Raw genomic sequence first — 19,245 nt, forward strand, 5'->3', positions numbered from 1 at the left:
CTGAAGCTGCTGCCCCCGCGACCCGACCCCGGATAAGCGGAAGAAAATGGATGGATGGATGGATGGATGGATAACTTAAAAAATGCAGTCAAACTATATTAGCAGCAAAAGACTACATTTGTCAGTCAAGGTGCTTAAAAACACCACAGATTTGGGAAAAAATGGTTAGAATAAATAAACAGGGTAGGGATTAAAAAATTAACCAACAGAGTGAAAAGATGTTATACTTTCTGCAAGAAGAGACTAGAGTTTGGGTTTTTTTTGCAGACCATCTGCAAAAATAGTGATGTTGGTTGTGTTATGGTAAGATTGTTATTTGGTGACATAAATTTACTTTAATGTAAGCCATTTTGCGCACCAAACACTTCTAAAATAAGTATGTCACTACAGTGAACAAACAATGGTAAAAAAAAAAGTTCCCATAATTTTGTAAAAATATGTTAGATATGGATTAAGTAGAATTTATTTTCCAAGTACGGGAGCTCCAGAGTACGGAGCCCTGCAGGGGATATGGGGAAATATTTTTCTTTTGCGTTACCTAACAATAAATTTTGTGTTCCCTCGCAATATGCTTTCTACAATATTTGGTGGTCTAGTTTGTATAGAGTCACGGATGTCAATTTAACATTTCAAATATATACATATTTAAAGAGCCTACCCTAGTGAAAAAATATACTTTAGTATATTTCAAATATACTAACATTTGTGTAAATACATTTTAAGTATACTAAGCATTAAGTGTACTTCCTATAAATATATACGAAGTATACTAAAAGCATGCTTGTACCAATTTTGACATTATAACTTCAAACATACTTAAATATAATTGTACCAAAATACACTTTTAAGAAATATATTAAATAAAAATATACTTTAGGTGAACAAAATATGTATTTGCCCAAGTGTAAATATACACTTGCTCAAGTGTATGTTTAAGTTAACTAATCCTAAGTGAACTTGAAGTACACTTATGATTAGTCTGACTTAAAGTATGCTAAGTATGTTAAACTGTAACATATTTAGTATGTTAATTTTTCAGGGGGGCGAGGAGTTACCTGTATATGATCTCTGCTTTATTGCGCTGCAATGGAAATTACTCAACCACAGAAACACAAAAAAATTAGTTTTTTTAAATTTTAGGTAATAGTCTACAAAATAACTCAGGCCAAATAAAGTTGCAAGTGAAAACAAATTCCACAACATTAAACTACTGTTTTGTATGTAATGTCCATGTTCTTATTGTGTCAGATCTGAACTCTGAAACTAAGCATTGATTTTGTTATTTTCAAAGAAAACAAACGCAACAATGAAGCGATTCCATGTACGGTAAGTCTAAAGTAAAATTTGGTCATAGGGACGCTGACAGAAACTGAACAGCATAATGGCATTACGTAGGGAAGCTGTTGTAGATCACATAGTGGAGTATTTACAGGAAGATGGGAAATAAACAGCTTTTAACCCAAACAAATTAGAAGGGAATACTGACCAAAGAGATGTACTACTACTGCTGCTACTACTACTACTAATAATAATAATTAATAATAATTGTCTATTAAAGGTAGATGGAAAAAGAAGGCCTAATGTAACGGACAAGAAGGGAGGTGGGATGAGATGGAAAGTGAACATAGCAGGATTTCATTCTGCCGCAGCCTGGAGGAGGAGAGGGAGGAGGAGGAGGAAGAAGCCTGACGCGGGACGTTTGTGGAGCGGAGCACCGCGGATTTCCTCCAGCTGGCAACCAGGGGCACAATGATGGGAATAACTGTGGAATGATAAGGACCGTTAGCTCAGGATGGGCAGGCGAAGAGATCAGCTTTAACTTCAGCCGGTGGCGGTTCAGCTTGGAAATGGTAGGAGCAAACCTGGTCGTTACAGTAATGTCTTTACTGTATTCCTAAAAGAGACGCGACCTAAAGAGTGAGAGGACCAACATTGGCCAAGCAGCTCAACTAAGTCATTAATTCCCCGTGTATTTCATAGAGCTTCGTGTCGGAGGCTGTTTTTCTGTCGAGTTCTTCAGCAGTTTTATGCCGCTCCGCGACATCACACTCCTGTTCCTTTCAAACCTAGCAAATAAACTATTCCTTCTACCGAGACACACGTACGGCGTCACCGCTCAGCCCGCAGACAGCGGGGGGTTTCAGGACTCACATTATACGCAACCATAAAACACTTAATATTAGAATTAAGTTAACTTTTACAGTCGACTCGTCCTTTCATCCAGTTGGCGTTATCAGTCAGACACTCCGTCCAAGGCGGAAGTGCTAAGCGTATATCCATCATTTAAATAACAATCCAATCGGATGAAGCTCACTTTTCTGATCACACACAGGCCGAATTTAACACACGGGCCTGAAACACCATTAGGTGGACTGTCACCTACCAAACGATAAGTTTTCCGATTCTAACAGGATAAAATATTTAAACTCCCGCAGTTTTCACCGAATTCTGGCGTATGTTGGTTCTGCTTCGTGAAACGGACTTGCTGGAACAATCCAGCTTTTATATGATCTGCAGCCTTTGCTGAGAGAATGGCTGTAGTGGTGTGTTAATAAAAGTTGTGTTGGTCGGCGCTTTGGAGCAAAGCAGGCCTGTCTCTGTCCCGATCACCAGCGGGACAATAAAAGGCCAAGCTGAAGTTCAGTTGCTGCTGCTGCTGCCTCCTCCTCCGCCTCCTCCCCTTTGTGGAAGGCTGGATATATTTTTTTACGTGTTTATGTTAGTCAGCAGAAAATGGCTGCAGTAACAGCCAGAGGGTTGAGTTAGAATGAGAGGCCGACAGAGGGCCTCCTTTCCTGGCGTAGAGATAAGGAGGCAAGCTGCTGTGAAAACACATCTTCAGCTTTCTATCTATATTATCTATCTAGCTATCTAGCTGTTATAACCACTGCATACACTTGCACTGATTGAACTTGTTCACAGACATAAGAACCATCCACTTCCATCCTTTGTCAACAGTGTACTTTAATGTTTAACATTAAGTTGGACTTAATGTATTATGGGATCTAAACCATTTTAGATCCCATTGTTTTCAATTTGGGCACCAACTGTGTTTTACATGTTAGTTTTCAGTACACTTCAACCAAAACATATTTACAATATAATTGTGAATAAAGCTGTCACATAATAAACTGTGAAAAAAATGAAGCATTGTGATAACTTCCTAGATGTGCTGTATGTTGTTTCAGTTGACCAGGTGGCTGCTGAAACCTGTGATGCAGACAAATTATTCGTGGTTTATATTTGAATAGTAAGAATGGCCTGAATTTAACTTTACAAGTCATAATGACCACTTAAAGTATTTTACACTGGAGTCACGTTCACTCAACCACACACACATGCACACACCAATATGCAGATTAGTACACAACTTGTACTTAACTTTACAATTTCAAGTCAACTGACTATTCTTCCCACTCAGCCAGTGTTTTAAAACATCTTCTGCTCTATTCTGAGTATTAGAAGTCTATTATCAGAGATGCCATTGAAAAACTAGCAAGAGAACTATCTGGGAAAATGTCATTCTCAACTGAAAGGAATTCTTTAATTCTTGAACTCAACTTTTTTTTAGCTTTATGTCAGCTGTTCATTGCTTTGAATAGGTGAGCAGCAGCTGGTATGGAAGGGAGTGTCTGTTATTGCATTGCTTCTGCTGGAAGAAATGCAACAATTTAAGCACATATACATCTGTAAGTTTTCATTGATTTTGACAAATCAGTGTCTTTAAATAATTAATTATTCTAATATTGATTTTATTGAAATATTGCTTTTTTTGACAGCCCTAAACTTAACTATTAAGATACTCTGCATACTCCTCATAAATTCCCTGCCATCCTCCCTGAAGGCTGTTTTTTCTTGCTTAGCAATTCCTTCAGGTCACTGGTGATCCAGGGTTTGTTGTTGGGGAAGCATCTCACTGTTCTGGTGCGGATAGTCTTAACTCAGATGTTTATTGTATTTATCAATCATGGCATTGATGTCCCCTCCATGTGGCTACCATACTGTGTTCCAAATAGAACAAAGAGAAAAACAAAGCTCTGTGTGGCCTCACCAGCAACAAACCCCAATAAAGAGTAGGCTACCCTGCAACATAGCGCTGTACAATCATGGTAAATGCAGTCTGAAACAAGTGCCATGGTGCTGAAGATTTATTTATTTTCATTATAAATCAGTTTTCCCTTTCATCTCTTGGTTGTACATCACAACCAGGAGATTGTGTCATTTGTTTCAGTTAATTTTTGCTGTTAAAAACATGGATTTTTATTTTTTGCATTAGAAAATCATGCAAAGAAAAGTAAAAATAGCTTCTGAAATTATTTTTCTGTTTTGTATTACTCTAATGTTTCGCCATCAGTTTAATTAATTTGTTTGTAAAAAGATCTCACATTGCCCATTAAAACTGAAGGAAGAGATGGGTTGAACTCTCTCTCTTTTGCACCCATTAAATCTCGTCCTTGTCTGATCTGGGGTTTTCAGAGCTAATTTCAGTATCATTTGAACCTTTGATGTGTCAGTCAGCACCTCCTGGTTGTAAAACTCCACCTGAATCGTAAATCATTGTGTTCCTCTGGTTACACATCATAGCAAAAGTACAAAAATAAAAGAGGAAGAACAAAAATTCATGTAGCTGCATAATATCCAAAATCACCAAGAAAAACAATTAAAAAAGCAATGTTTCAATTTGAAAAAAATAAATAAAAATACATCCAACAGCTTTTGATGTTTTCCAATATTTATTGCAATTGCTATGAATACTGTTTAAAGCTTTAGATAGGGTAGGCTAGGACGAGCTATATTGTCACATATTTGTGGGGTGCACTAATTATTAAATCTTTGTTTTACATTTAATGAGTTAATAACAAAAAATATCCACTAAATAAATCTGCTACACCCCAACTTTACAGCAGACTCTGATGATAAAAGATACTCCCATGGCTTATGAGGCTGGTCACCCTAGCCACCCTTGTCATTAAAGTCCACAGAGGAAAAATAATGATATTCTCTTACAGCTCATGTGCTCTCCTCTGAACAAAGTCCCAACTAGTGGACATGAAATGAAATGAAAGTAAATGAAGCATTCTTTCAAAACAGTTGTCTTGTTGAACACATATTTCCACCACTTACTCAAATCTAAACGGAGCTGGAAATTTATAAAGTTATCAATGTCTTTAAAGAACAGTTCTGTGTACATTTAATATGTATTTTTTCTTAGCTCTACTGCCAAAGATGTGGGCTGGTTTCTGCCACCTAGTGCAGTAAGCATGCATGACAACTGGGAAAATAAACATGAACATAATAATTTGGCAGTTACGTGCCAAATGTTAGTCTGTGGCTCAGTTGGAGAGAACTCCAGCTGAAACCCCAGCTAACATTAGCTTTAAGCTAACACCAGCAAATCCAGTCACCAAATAACATATCAGCTTACTACAAAGGTGACCTACCTGTTTACAAAAGAAAAAGCGCTCCCCTAAAGTTATTACCCCTAAAGAAACACCAGCAGCAACTTTTCTTAGACTCATTTGACAGGAGACCTGGGCTACAAAAAGCAGATCATGGTAAATCTTAGATCTCTCAGCTAAGCTCTTGATAGTGGCCAGTAGGAAAAAGCCACTGAAAGTGTATCTACTCTGAGTACCTCCTGGATGACTGAGCTTCTCACTCTATCTCTAAGGAAGAGCCCAGACACACTACCGAGAAAACTCATTTTGGTCACTTGTAACCATGACCTCATTCTTTCAGTCATGACCCAAAGCTCATGACCATAGATGAGGGTAGGAATGTAGAACAACTGGTAAACAGAGAGCTTCGCATTTTAACTCAGCTCTCTTTTCACCACAACAGACCGGGACAGCGCCCACTTCACTGCAGAAACTGCGTCAATCCGCCTGTCAATCTCTTGCTCCATCTTACCTCACTCGTGAACAAGATCCCGAATATCTCCCTGGGCTGCTACCTTATTGTGGTGGAGGGCCCACTCTGGAGCCAGGCCTGGGGAGGTGGGACATGTTAGTGAACGCCTCGTGTCTGGGCTTTAACCCATGGAGCCCGGCCGGGCTCAGCTCCCTCCCACCGATCGGAGGGACCAAAGGGGTCGGGTGCAGTATGGGATGTATAGTGACCGAGAGCAGGGACCTTGGCGATCCGATCCTTGGTTACATTTAGGCTAGACAAAGAAAAATTGTTCTTAGGTCTTGTATGACCGCAAAGTAGATATGAATTTGAAATCAAGGGAAGAAAAGAAGAGGAAAACAGGAGGAAGGAAGGGAGAAGAGATTGCCTGAGACAGCCAGTGAATTCTAGCAACACTGAATTCAGTTGTTCTGGATCAAGACAATTAAATTTTTTATTTATCAGTGTATATACAACAAACATTACAGACTAACAAAAAGAAAAAGGATAATTGATCTGCAAAATAAATAACCAGATAATAGAATGAATAATTCCAACAAAAATAAAATAACCAAACAAAAACAAGAGAAACAAACAGACAAACAAGGAGATATAGATTAAAAAGGATACATTCAAAACAAAGACAAAACACTACATAATCAATTGGTGTCACAACAAAAACAATGAAATTATTTATGTGGATTAAGGTATACTCTTTTCTTTTAATCTTTGTAGTTATTTTCTAATTTGAATTATTATTCAAATTAGAAATTATTACTATGAATTATTATATTAGGCTCTCTCATTTTCCTTCTCCTTCCCTGGTCTTTGTTTCCGCAGTAACATTAACTCACCGGCAATAAAATGGCATCTAGAATTATGGAGTATATTTCATTAAAATATTTAAATTGATTATTATCTATTGCTGATTGTTGTTCCATTGATATTTGTTGTATATGTAGATCTAGCCATTGTGAGGTACTGAATTTTTTTCCTATTTTTCCAGTTATCAGAATGTGTTCCTGACAGGGCCACAAGCAGCAGGGTTTGGGTCTATTTGGAGTTTATATTTAGTTCTTCTAAATTACCAAGTAACCAGACTGAAGGGGATAGTGGGATGTTATGGCCAGAGATTTGAGACAGTTCAATGATCGTTTATTTTTAGAAGTTTTATATTGGTGGATAGAGCCAGAATGTGTGGAGGTGGTCATCAGTTGTGTTAAGTGCACAGTGTGTGCAGTTGTCCGATTCTATAAATCCTGTGCTGTGTGATTTGTGGATTATTTTTATATTGTATTAACTGTATGTTGGTGTTGTAGGACATGGTAAAAATGTTATGGCAAACATTATTCCAAAATTGATTATGTGTGTGGCGAATGGTAAGGTATTTTCCCATTTACACTGTAAAATATTAGAAGGTGGTTTAACTTGAAAATTAAAGTCCACCTGCTGCCTTGAAAATGCCATTTAAGCCAACAAGAAAACTGTACTGGTTTTAACTCAGAAATAAGCAAGTTGTGTAAACATTCTTCTTTAAGTTTGTTAATCTTGAATTGTACATTTTAACTTATTTCTCCAGTTTAAATCAAATAATACTTTCACAGTATGTCGACATGTCGACAAAACTAGGCACTCAAGGACCTGCAGAGTCCAAATCTGGGTCAAAATGGTAGATTTTCAAAGAATACATCTTTTACTGAGAAAAAAGTGAAAGGAAAAAACCGCCCCCACCTAGTTGAAGGACACGCATGTATTTATTATTTTCATTCACAACATCAAGTTAATAACTACTTATTTTACTTTAAAATAATTGAAATTCTTGTTTCAAATTGCATGAACAAAATTTCTGATCTGATAATGAATTTTATTAAGATGTCTGACTATTCCTTTGTTAATGATGGAAGTGTGATATTATTGAGAAAATGATCAATTTCTTTGAAATCATTTTCCTTATTCCTCTTAAGTCATGATAGAATTGTCTGAAGGTGTTATTTATTATTTGAGAGTCATTGGTAATGCTTCCTGTGGAGTCTTGAATTGTTGTGATGAGGGTTTTTTTTCCATATCATGTTTAAATTGACTAGCTAAATATTTGCCAGATTTATCATTATGTTCATAATAGTTATATTGTAGTCTTTGTGTAACTTGTGTAACTTGTGTCTTTTTACGAATAATGTTATCAAGTAAATATTTAGTGCCTCTAATTTTCTTCAGTGTTTGTGCTATTGGGGTAGTTGCATATGAATTGTGTAATTTTTTTAGTTTGTCTTCCAGGTAATTCTCTAAGTTTTAACTTTTTTTTTTTTTTGAATGATTGTTATGAAATTATTTTTCTTCTTATCACTGTTTTGGCTGTTTCACAGATGAGAGATAGAGATGTGTTTATTATTTCATTTGTTTCCATTAAAATGACCAGTGTTTCTTAAAGTATTAATCAAATTGTCTTGTCAGTTGTCTTGCATTAGAAATGTGCTGAATCACCATCTTTGGCTTGCTTTTGTTTCAGTTTTCTTGTGTAATATAAAACTGATGAGGGCATGATCGGATATGATAATTGGATGAATGGTAGGATTGGAAATATCTGTTGTGGAAGAGTTACTGGTAAGAAGTATATACATACACCACACACACGCACACACACACATGCGCGCACACGCAGACACATACATACAGTATACACATACAGATTAATATATACATTCATACCTATTCCTAACTCTACACACATACATACACACTTGTACACTCACACACATTTAAATTTTTCTAAATTACTGGGGAGAGAGCAAAATAATAAACAAATCAGAAGAAAACCTTTTTGCGGGGACCTAACGTGCATGTAAAAAGAGAGACGAAGAGAAGGAAGAGTTAAAATAAAATACAGCAAAATAATGTAGTAGTTGTAATGACAGACATTAATTATCTGACAGAAAATAAAACATAATAATATTAATGAAAATAGAAAACAATAATGAAAAAAAATCTGACTTATTTATACAGTGTATCACAAAAATAGTACACTTCTCACATTTCTGAAGATATTTAAGTATATCTTTTCATGGGACAACAGTGACAAAATGACACTTTGACACAAGGAAAAGCAGTATGTCTGCAGCTCATATAACAGTGTAAATTTATTCTTCCCTCAAAATAACTCTATATACAGCCATTAATGTCTAAACCGCCGGCAACAAAAGTGAGTACACCCCTAAGAGACTACATCCCTAAATGTTCAAACTGAGCACTGCTTGTCATTTTCCCTCCAAAATGTCATGTGACTAGTTAGTGTTACTAGGTCTAAGGCAGTGGTTCTTAACCTGGGTTTGATCGAACCCCAAGGGTTTGATGAGTCGGTCTCAGGGGTTCGGCGGAGCCTCTGCCGCGGAGGTAAAGACACACTTGTGTAAAGTCGTGATGACGCCCCGCTTTGCCATCACTTGCTGCAGAGGATCACGTTACATTGCTTAGCCAATCAGTGCTGCGGAGGAGCACTGATTGAAGGAGTTCCACTCTCGGCATGGATTTGAACTTTTGTCTTTAATTACTTCAGCAAAGCTCACTGTTTTTACCAAATTCTATAGCCTAAATCTGCTCCTTAGTCGCATCTTTTCGGGGTTGCTACTGCCTCTAGTGGTGTGGGGGTGGTAACACAGCTAATATAATTACATTACTAAATCAGAATACTGCAAAGTATTTTGTGTGTCGGGTGGGGGTTGGAATAAGAAGGGTTCGGTGAATGCGCATATGTAACTGGGGGGTTCGGTACCTCAAAAAAGGTTAAGAACCACTGGTCTAAGGTGTACGTAGGGAGCAGGTGTGTTCAGTTTTGTAGTACAGCTCTCACACACTCTCATACTGGTCACTGAAAGTTCCAACATGGCACCTCTTTGCAAAGAACTCTCTGAGGATCTTAAAAGATTAATTGTTGCGCCAAATGAAGATGGCCAAGGCTATCGGTCAGGAGGATTGTCAACACCCTGAAACTGAGCTGCAGCACAGTGACCAAGATCATCCAACATTTTTAGCTGGGTTCACTCAGAATAGACCTCACGTTGGTCAGTGTACATGCTCAGTGTCACATCCAAATGCTGTCTTTGAAAAACAGGCACAGGAGTGCCATCAGCATTGCTGCAGAGATTAAAGAGATGGAGGGTCAGCCTGTCGGTGCGACCATACGCCACGCACTACTTCAACTTGGTCTGCATGACTATCACTCCAGAAGGAAACATCTTCTGAAGTCTGCACACAAGAAAGTCCGCAAACAGTTTGCTGAAGACATGTCAACAAAGGACATGGATTACTGGATCCAGGTCCTATGGTCTGATGAGACCAAGATTAATTTGTTTGGTTCAGATGGTCTCCAGGATGTGTGTCAGGTGTCAGGTGAGGACTACAAAGATAAGTGTGTGATGCTTACAGTCAAACATGTTGGTGGGAATGGCATGGTCTGGGATTGCAGGAGTGTAGCAGGTGGTGGGTAGTTATATTTTAGGAACGCCAATATGTACTGTGAAATACTGAAGCAGAGCCTGATCCCCTTCCTCCAGAAACTGGATCGCAGGGCAGTGTTCCAGCATGACAATGACCCCAAACACACCTCTAAGACGACCACTGCTTTACTGAAGAGGCTGCAGGTAAAGGTGATGGACTGACCAAGCATGTCTCCAGACCTAAACCCAATAGAACATCATTGGGGCATCCTCAGGTGGAAGGTGGAAAATCGCAATGTCTTGAATATCTGCCAGCTCTGTGATGTTGTCATGGAAGAGTGGAAAAGCATTCCAGTGGCAATCTGTGAAGCTCTAGTGAACTCCATGCCCAGGAGAGTTAAGGTAGTTTCGGTAAATAATGGTGGCTACGCAAAATATTGACACTTAAGGAACTTTCACCAAGGGGTGTACTCACTTTTGTTGCCGGCAGTTTAGACACTAATGGCTGTATATGAAATTATTTTGAGGGAAGAATAAATTTACACTGTTATATAAGCTGCACCCAGACTACTTTTCAATGTGTCAAAGTGTCATTTTGTCAGTGTTGTCCCATGAAAAGTTATTCTTAAATATGCAGAAATGTGAGGGGTGTACTCACTTTTGTGATACACTGTACATGAGGGTTTTAAAACAAAGTAATAGAATTACCAAAGAAAACAAGGATAAAGAAAAAAAAGAAATATAGTCAATAATGATAATGTTGTGGATAAAAATACAAAACAACCAGGTATGTATTTACATGCCCAAAAAAATCCATCCATCCGTCCGTCCGTCCGTCCGTCCGTCCATCCATCCATTTTCTGCCGCTTATACGGGGTCGGGTCGTGGGGGCAGCAGCTTCAGAAGGGAGGCCCAGACTTCCCTCTCCCCAGCCACTTCTTCCAGCTCCTCCGGGGGAACCCCAAGGTGTTCCCAGGCCAGCCGAGAAACATAGTCCCTCCAGCTTGTCCTGGGTCTTCCCCGAGGCCTCCTCCCGGTGGGACGTGCCCGGAACACCTCACCAGGGAGGCGTCCAGGAGGCATCCTTACCAGATGCTCGAGCCACCTCAACTGGCTCCTCTCGACGTGGAGGAGCAGCGGCTCTACTCTGAGTCCCTCCCAGAGGACCAAGCTTCTCATTAAGGAACTCCGGGCAGATCTCATCCACCCCTGGGGCCTTGCCACCAAGGAGCTTTTTGACCACCTCGGCGACCTCGTCCCCAGAGATTGGAGAGCCCAACCCAGAGTCCCCAGACTCAGCTTCCTCAATAGAAGGCATGTTGGTGGGATTGAGGAGGTCTTCGAAGTATTCCGCCCACCTGCCCACAACGTCCCGAGTTGAGGTCAGCAGCACACCATCCCCACTATAAACAGTGTTGGTGCTACACTGATTCCCCCTCCTAAGCCGCCTCGGCAATGGAGGTACCATTGCCGAGGTACCCTCGGAACGTGTTCAAAGTTCTGCCGGAGATGAGAGTAAAAGCTCCGTCTCACAGGGGACTCCGCCAGACGTTCCCAGCAGACCCTCACTACACGTTTGGGCCTGCCAGGTCTGACCGGTTTCCTCCCCCACCACTGGAGCCAACTCACCACCAGGTAGTGGTCAGTGGACAGCTCCGCATCTCTCTTCACCCGAGTGTCCAAGACATACGGCCGCAGATCCGATAAAACGATGACAAAATCGATCATCGAACTGCGGCCTAGGCTGTCCTGGTGACAAGTGCACATATGGACGCCCTTATGCCTGAACATGGTGTTCGTGATGGCTGCAGTGGTTTGTGATGGAGTTCTGTGACGAGCACTGAAGTCCCAACAACAGAACACCACTCGAGTTCAGATAGGCCCAAAAAATAAATAAAAATAAAAAAATAAAATCTTAGTGGTGATAGCAATAAAATAAGGTAAAACTGACAATGATAATGATATTAATAAAATAATTTACATATTAAAACAAATAATAATAATATTGATGACAACAGTTCTGATAATAAATCTGTTCTATTGAGTTCTTCAATATTAATAATAAAATATGGCAAAAACTCACATATACACACAGAAATATACCGCTAATTCCATTCTGACACAAGCATGTAATCAGCACAAAATGCAACAGAAAGGCAATTAACAAGAACCTTATTTTAAACACTTAATTCAGCTCAGATAATGAAACGTTCTCCCTTTGAGTTGATCATTGATCAAAGCAATGTCCAAAAATCCAAAAATTGATGGAACAAAACAACTTGAGGAAGGTGTCGAGGGTTGGCTGGCGACCCAGCGTGGGGTTCTCAGCCGAACCTGTGGTACTTTTGGTTGGAAACACAGAGGAAAGTATCTTTCTGGTCGAGGAATGGAGAGGCTGCCAAAGCAGGCAGACACGCCAAGAGTCTCTATGGGAACGCACAAACGCGTGGTACGCAGAATACTTTCTAGAAGTTCTACAGTGAACACTTTGAAGGTTTTGAAATAAATCTGCTTCTTGGCAAGCAGGTTAGAAGAAAAAGGTTCGCAGTTCTTGTGTCTCAGTTGGAGGTTGACTCCAAAGACGAGGCTTTGGGATCCAGGCCTTGCATTTGTATTGGGGATCAGTTCTTATCTGATCAGCTCCGAGTTTTATTGCAGGGAGTTTGACAGTGACGTCTCTAACACAAAGAATGTGATGTCTCCAGCGGTGGTGTCTCCAGTACAAGAAATGCTCAGAAATTAGATCTGATCAGTTTTTGAATTAAGATGGATTACAATAATTAGTTGAAAATAGATTTATTAACAATATATAAGTGGTATAAAAATATCTAAAAATGAAATAAGGAAAGAAATAAGAAAAGTAAATGTTTGAAAAAAAAGTTTAACATGAAATAAATGAAACAATAGATTAAAAATAGAAATCATGAAATGATTATTTTGGTTCATTTGTTGGAACATTAAACAATTTTATGGGGCAATTTATTTAATTCTCTATCTATTCTTGATTTTTGCAGAATTTGTCCTCCATAGGACCCACCACTCTGGGTTCACAGGACAGGCCAAAACTTATTCTAAGTAGTTCTTAAACTCAATTAGCAACTCTAGTTTACTTATTCTTAAACGTATTTGAACTCACACAATTTGTATGTGAAACTCAATTATTTTGGTTAAATGATTGTTATTCCATGCATTAACCTTTTGTGTGTGTGTGTGTGTGTGTGTGTGTGCGCGCGCGCGCGTGTGTGTGTGTGTTTGTCTGTTTGTCCTGTAGGATGAGTTCCATCCATTCATTGAGGCTCTGCTGCCCCAGGTTCGTGCCTTCGCTTATACATGGTTTAACCTTCAGGCCAGAAAGAGGAAGTACTTCAAAAAACATGAGAAGAGGATGACTAAAGAAGAAGAGAGAGCTGTTAAAGATGAATTACTGGGAGAAAAAGCAGAGGTAGATTTTTAAAATAATGCTGTGCAGCTAATTATCAACTAAAGTGCTGATTTCATGAACTGAGATTTCTGTTTCTGTATCATTCTGCTACTAGGTGAAACAAAAGTGGGCTAGCCGACTTTTGGCGAAACTAAGAAAAGACATCAGACCTGAATGCAGAGAGGACTTTGTCTTGTCAATCACTGGGAAGAAGGCTGCGTGTTGTGTCTTGTCAAATCCTGATCAGAAAGGCAAAATGAGACGAATAGACTGTCTCAGACAAGCTGACAAGGTAAATCGATAGATAAGTAGATATTTTCTGCTAAGGAGAGTTATTAGCAGAAAATAATCACATTATTTTCTACTAGTTATTAGTTATAAGTTATTATTTTCAGTGTATATTCTTGTTGGGAATGATTGAACATCATAGATGAACCAAACTTGTTAATGCCAACTCACAACGGATCAAATGAACACACATCGAAAGCATCAGTATTTTGGCCAATTGCAGTTATTCTTTTAAACCAGCAGGTGGCATAGCCCAGCAGGAGAAGCAAATAAATTAGTACACTAAAGTGAATTTTCCATACATATATATACATACATATACATATATATACACTCCTGATAAAAATCTTAAGACCAGTCAAAAAATTGCAAGAATTTGCATCTTGCACTATTGGATCTTAAGAAGGTTCTAAGTAGAGCGTCACAATGTTAAAGGAAAAAATCAGTGAAAGAGACAAGAACTTTTGAGCAGGGAATTTTCTGAAAACTGCATTTACACTAAAACATGATTTTTTTCAGCTGATCAAAAGTTTAAGACCATAGCTCAAAAAAACCTGAAAACCCCCCAAAACAGAACTCCAAGTGTCAAAAAAGGACTCAGTAAATGAGTAGCTCCACCATTCTTTTTGATGACTTCAAACAATGGTTTAGGCTTGATGCCAGTGTTTCCAGGAGGCTAGAGGGAACGTTGCTCCAAGTGTTGAAGATGGCTTCACGAAGGGCATCCACTATCTGGAACTGATGTCCATTTTTGTAAACTTCCCTTGCCATCCATCCCCAAATGTTCTCAATTGGGTTTAGATCTGGGGAACATGCAGGATGGTCCAAAAGAGTGATGTTATTCTCTTGGAAGAACTCCTTTGTCAGGCGGGCATTGTGAACTGCAGCATTGTCCTGTTGAAAAACCCAGTCATTACCACACAGACGAGGGCCCTCAGTCATGAGGGATGCCCGCTGCAACATCTCCACATAGCCAGCTGCTGTTTGACGCCCCTGCACAACCTGAAGCTCCATTGTTCCATTGAAGGAAAACGCACCCCAAATCATGACAGCACCCCCACGACTGTGCCGTGTAGAAAACATCTCAGGTGGGATCTCCTTGTCATGCCAGGAACGTTGGAAGCCATCAGGACCATCAAGGTTAAATTTTTTCTCATCAGAGAAGACAACTTTCTTCCACCTTTCAATGTCCCATGTTTGGTGCAAAGTCCAAACGGGCAATTTTGTGGCGTTGAAGAAGACGTGGCCTTTGAAGACGTTTTTTGTTTCTGAAGCCCTTCTCTCGTCTGATGGTTATTGGGTTGCAGTCAGCACCAGTAATGGCCTTAATTTGGGTAGAGGATCGTTCTGTGTCGTGACGAACAGACAATCGGATCCTGTGGCTCAGAGCTGGTGACATTTTTTTGGGGTCTACCACTTGACTTTTTTGTTCCATAAACCTCAGGATCATTTAAAAAATGCAAAATGACTGTCTTACTGCGTCCAACCTCAGCAGCGATGGCACGTTGTGAGAGGCCTTGCTTATGCAGCTCAACAATCCTACCATGTTCAAAGTCAGTGAGCTTTTTTGCTTCTGCCATCAGGAGGCCTTAACAGTGTAAAGACTTGACAGAAAATGACATGGAATCCAGATTTTTGCACAGCTTTTGGCTTTTAAAGACTATGGTCTTAAACTTTTGATCAGCTGAAAAAAATCATGTTTGAGTGTAATTGCAGTTTTCAGAAAATTCCCTGCTCAAAAGTTCTTGTCTCTGATTTTTTCCTTTAACATTGTGACGCTCTACTTAGAACCTTCTTAAGATCCAATAGTCCATCCATCCATCCATCCATCCATCCATCCATCCATCCATCCATCCATCCATCCATCCATCCATCCATCCATCCATCCATCCATCCATCCATCCATCCATCCATCCATCCATCCATCCATCCATCCATCCATCCATCCATCCATTTTCTTTCACCCTTGTCCCTCAGTGGGGTCGGGAGGGTTAAGATCCAATAGTGCAAAATGCAAATTTTTGCAATTTTATGACTGGTCTTGATTTTGATCAGGAGTGTATATTCCCTTCTCACCCTCCATGGATGAGAGAGATCTCATCCTCTGAGCTCGGGTCCTCTACCAGAGACCTGGGAGCTTGAGGGTACTGTGCAGTATCTTGACTGTGCCTAGAACTGCACATTTCTGGACTGAGATGTCTGATGTTGTTCCTGGGATTTGTTTTAGCCACTGCTCCAGTTTGGGGGTGCCTGCCCTGAGGGGCCCGATGACCACACAAAGCAAATTTGGAAGTGTTGAGTCAACTCCTACAGAGATGAAGTCAACACTTTGAAAGTGTCTATATTGTCCACTCTGGATGGTGTAGAAATTACACTTTCGAAAGTGTTATTTGTGATACAATTGAATCAACACTCACAGTAGTTGAAATTAAACACACATCAGTGTTGACTTACCCAACACTAGTGTATTTTGTCAAAAGTTAACACTATGAATGTGTTAAACACGCATGTAAAGTGTATATCAACATATAAATCTTGAGTTTTAAAATACTACTGGCAGGGTGTGCTGGGGTGGTGCAGGGGTTAAGCACAACCCACTTATGGAGGCTCTAGTTTTCAATGTGGCTGTCGTGGGTTTGCTTCCCCTTCTCTCATTACCCACTTTTTTTTGTCAATTTACTACCAAATAAAAACCATCCATCCATCCATCCATCCATCCATCCATCCATCCATCCATCCATCCATCCATCCATCCATCCATCCATCCATCCATCCATCCATCCATCCATCCATCCATTTTCTTCCGCTTATCCGGGGTCGGGTCGCGGGGGCAGCAGCTTCAGAAGGGAGGCCCAGACTTCCCTGTCCCCAGCCACTTCTTCCAGCTCCTCCGGGGGAATCCCAAGGTGTTCCCAGGCCAGCCGAGAGACGTAATCCCTCCAGCGTGTCCTGGGTCTTCCCCGAGGCCTCCTCCCGGTGGGACGTGCCTGGAACACCTCACCAGGGAGGCGTCCAGGAGGCATCCTTACCAGATGCCCGAGCCACCTCAACTGGCTCCTCTCGACGTGGAGGAGCAGCGGCTCTACTCTGAGTCCCTCCCGGATGACCGAGCTTCTCACCCTATCTCTAAGGGAGAGCCCAGCCACCCTGCGGAGGAAACCCATTTCGGCCGCTTGTACCCGTGATCTCGTTCTTTCGGTCATGACCCAAAGCTCATGACCATAGATGAGGGTGGGAACGTAGATCGACCGGTAAATCGAGAGCTTCGCTTTTTGGCTCAGCTCTCTCTTCACCACGACCGACCTGTACAGCGCCCGCTTCACGGCAGACGCTGCCCCAATCCGCCTGTCGATCTCCCGTTCCCTTCTTCCCTCATTCGTGAACAAGATCCCCAGATACTTAAACTCCTCCACTTGAGGCAGGACGACCCCCCTGACCCGGAGAAGGCACTCTACCCTTTTCCGGCTCAAGACCATGGCCTCGGATTTGGAGGCACTGAGCCTCATCCCGGCCGCTTCCCACTCGGCTGCTAACCGCTCCAGTGAGAGCTGCAGATCACGTTCCGATGAAGCCAACAGGACCACATCATCCGCGGGACACGGTCGAACGCCTTCTCCAAGTCCACAAAACACATGTAGACTGGTTGGGCGAACTCCCATGCACCCTCCAGGACCCCGCTGAGGGTGTAGAGCAGGTCCAGTGTTCCAAGACCAGGACGAAAACCACACTGCTCTTCCTGAATCCGAGGTTCGACTATCCGACGGACCCTCCTCTCCAGGACCCCTGAATAGACCTTACCAGGGAGGCTTAAGAGTGTGATCCCCCTGTAATTGGAGCACACCCTCCGGTCCCCCTTTTTAAACAGGGGGACCACCACCCCAGTCTGCCAGTCCAGGGGAACTGCCCCCGATGTCCATGCGATATTGCAGAGTCGCGTTAGCCAACACAACCCCGCAACATCCAGAGCCTTAAGGAACTCCGGGCGGATCTCATCCACCCCCGAGGCCCTGCCACCGAGGAGCTTTTTGACCACCTCGGCGACCTCGTCCCCAGAGATTGGAGAGCCCAGCCCAGAGTCCCCATGCTCAGCTTCCTCAACAGAAGGCATGTTGGTGGGATTGAGGAGGTCTTCGAAGTATTCCGGCCACCGGCCCACAACGTCCCGAATTGAGGTCAGCAGCGCACCATCCCCACTATAAACAGTGTTGGTGCTGCACTGCTTCCCCCTCCTGAGATGCCGGATGGTGGACCAGAATCGCCTCGAAGCCGTACGGAAGTCTGTCTCCATGGCCTCTCCAAACTCATCCCACGCCCGAGTTTTTGCCTCAGCGACAACCCGAGCCGCATGCCGTTTCGTCTGACCGGCTTCCTCCCCCACCACCGGAGCCAACTCGTCACCAGGTAGTGGTCAGTGGACAGCTCCGCACCTCTCTTCACCCGAGTGTCCAAGACATACGGCCGCAAATCCGATGAGACGATGACAAAGTCAATCATCGAACTGCGGCCTAGGGCGTCCTGGTGCCAAGTGCACATATGGACGCCCTTATGCCTGAACATGGTGTTCGTGATGGACAATCCGTGACGAGCACAGAAGTCCAACAACAGAACACCGCTTGGGTTCAGATCGGGGGGCCGTTCCTCCCAACCACGCCTCTCCAGGTCTCACTGTCATTGCCCACGTGAGCGTTGAAGTCTCCCAGTAGAACAAGGGAGTCCCCAGGAGGGGCACTCTCCAGTACCCCCTCTAAGGACTCCAAGAAGGGTGGGTAATCTGAACTGCCGTTCGGCCTGTAAGCACAAACAACAGTCAGAACCCGTCCCCCCACCCGTAGGCGGAGGGAGGCTACCCTCTCGTTCACCGGGGTGAACCCCAACGTACAGGCGCCCAAATGGGGGGCAACAAGTATGCCCACTCCAGCCCGGCGCCTCTCACCGTGGGAAACTCCAGAGTGGAAGTACGTCCAGCCCCTCTCAAGGAGACTGGTTCCAGAACCAGAGCCATGCGTCGAGGTGAGGCCGACTATTTCTAGCCGGAACCTCTCAGCCTCACACAGTAGCTCCGGCTCCTTCCCCACCAGAGAGGTGACGTTCCACGTCCCAAGAGCCAACTTGCAGGAGGAAGGCCTGTCCTGGTTCCACAGCAATGAGGAAGGCTTCAACACTGGCTCCCATCTTTGGCAAAATGCTAAGACAACAAATAATAAAAATTAACTATAT

General features: G+C 42.0%; 1 protein-coding gene across 3 annotated transcripts in view; it reads left to right on the forward strand.

The window, feature by feature from the left end:
* The first annotated feature begins 1,609 nt into the window (after positions 1–1,609).
* Positions 1,610–19,245, forward strand: part of nfic (nuclear factor I/C) — a 58,529-nt gene continuing 40,893 nt past the window's right edge. Inside the window, exons 1-3 of one of the 3 annotated variants that reach the window (XM_081606698.1) lie at positions 1,610–1,850; positions 13,591–13,761; positions 13,856–14,032. In XM_081606698.1, the coding sequence (XP_081462824.1) occupies positions 1,770–1,850; positions 13,591–13,761; positions 13,856–14,032 (429 nt within the window). In that variant the 5' untranslated portion in view covers positions 1,610–1,769. The remainder of the gene's footprint in view (positions 1,851–13,590; positions 13,762–13,855; positions 14,033–19,245) is intronic. The other 2 variants (XM_081606697.1, XM_008408170.3) reach the window with 2 other exon arrangements.

Source organism: Poecilia reticulata, chromosome 4, assembly GCF_904066995.2.
Source record: "Poecilia reticulata chromosome 4, P_reticulata-male-v2, whole genome shotgun sequence".
Taxonomy (NCBI): domain Eukaryota; kingdom Metazoa; phylum Chordata; class Actinopteri; order Cyprinodontiformes; family Poeciliidae; genus Poecilia; species Poecilia reticulata.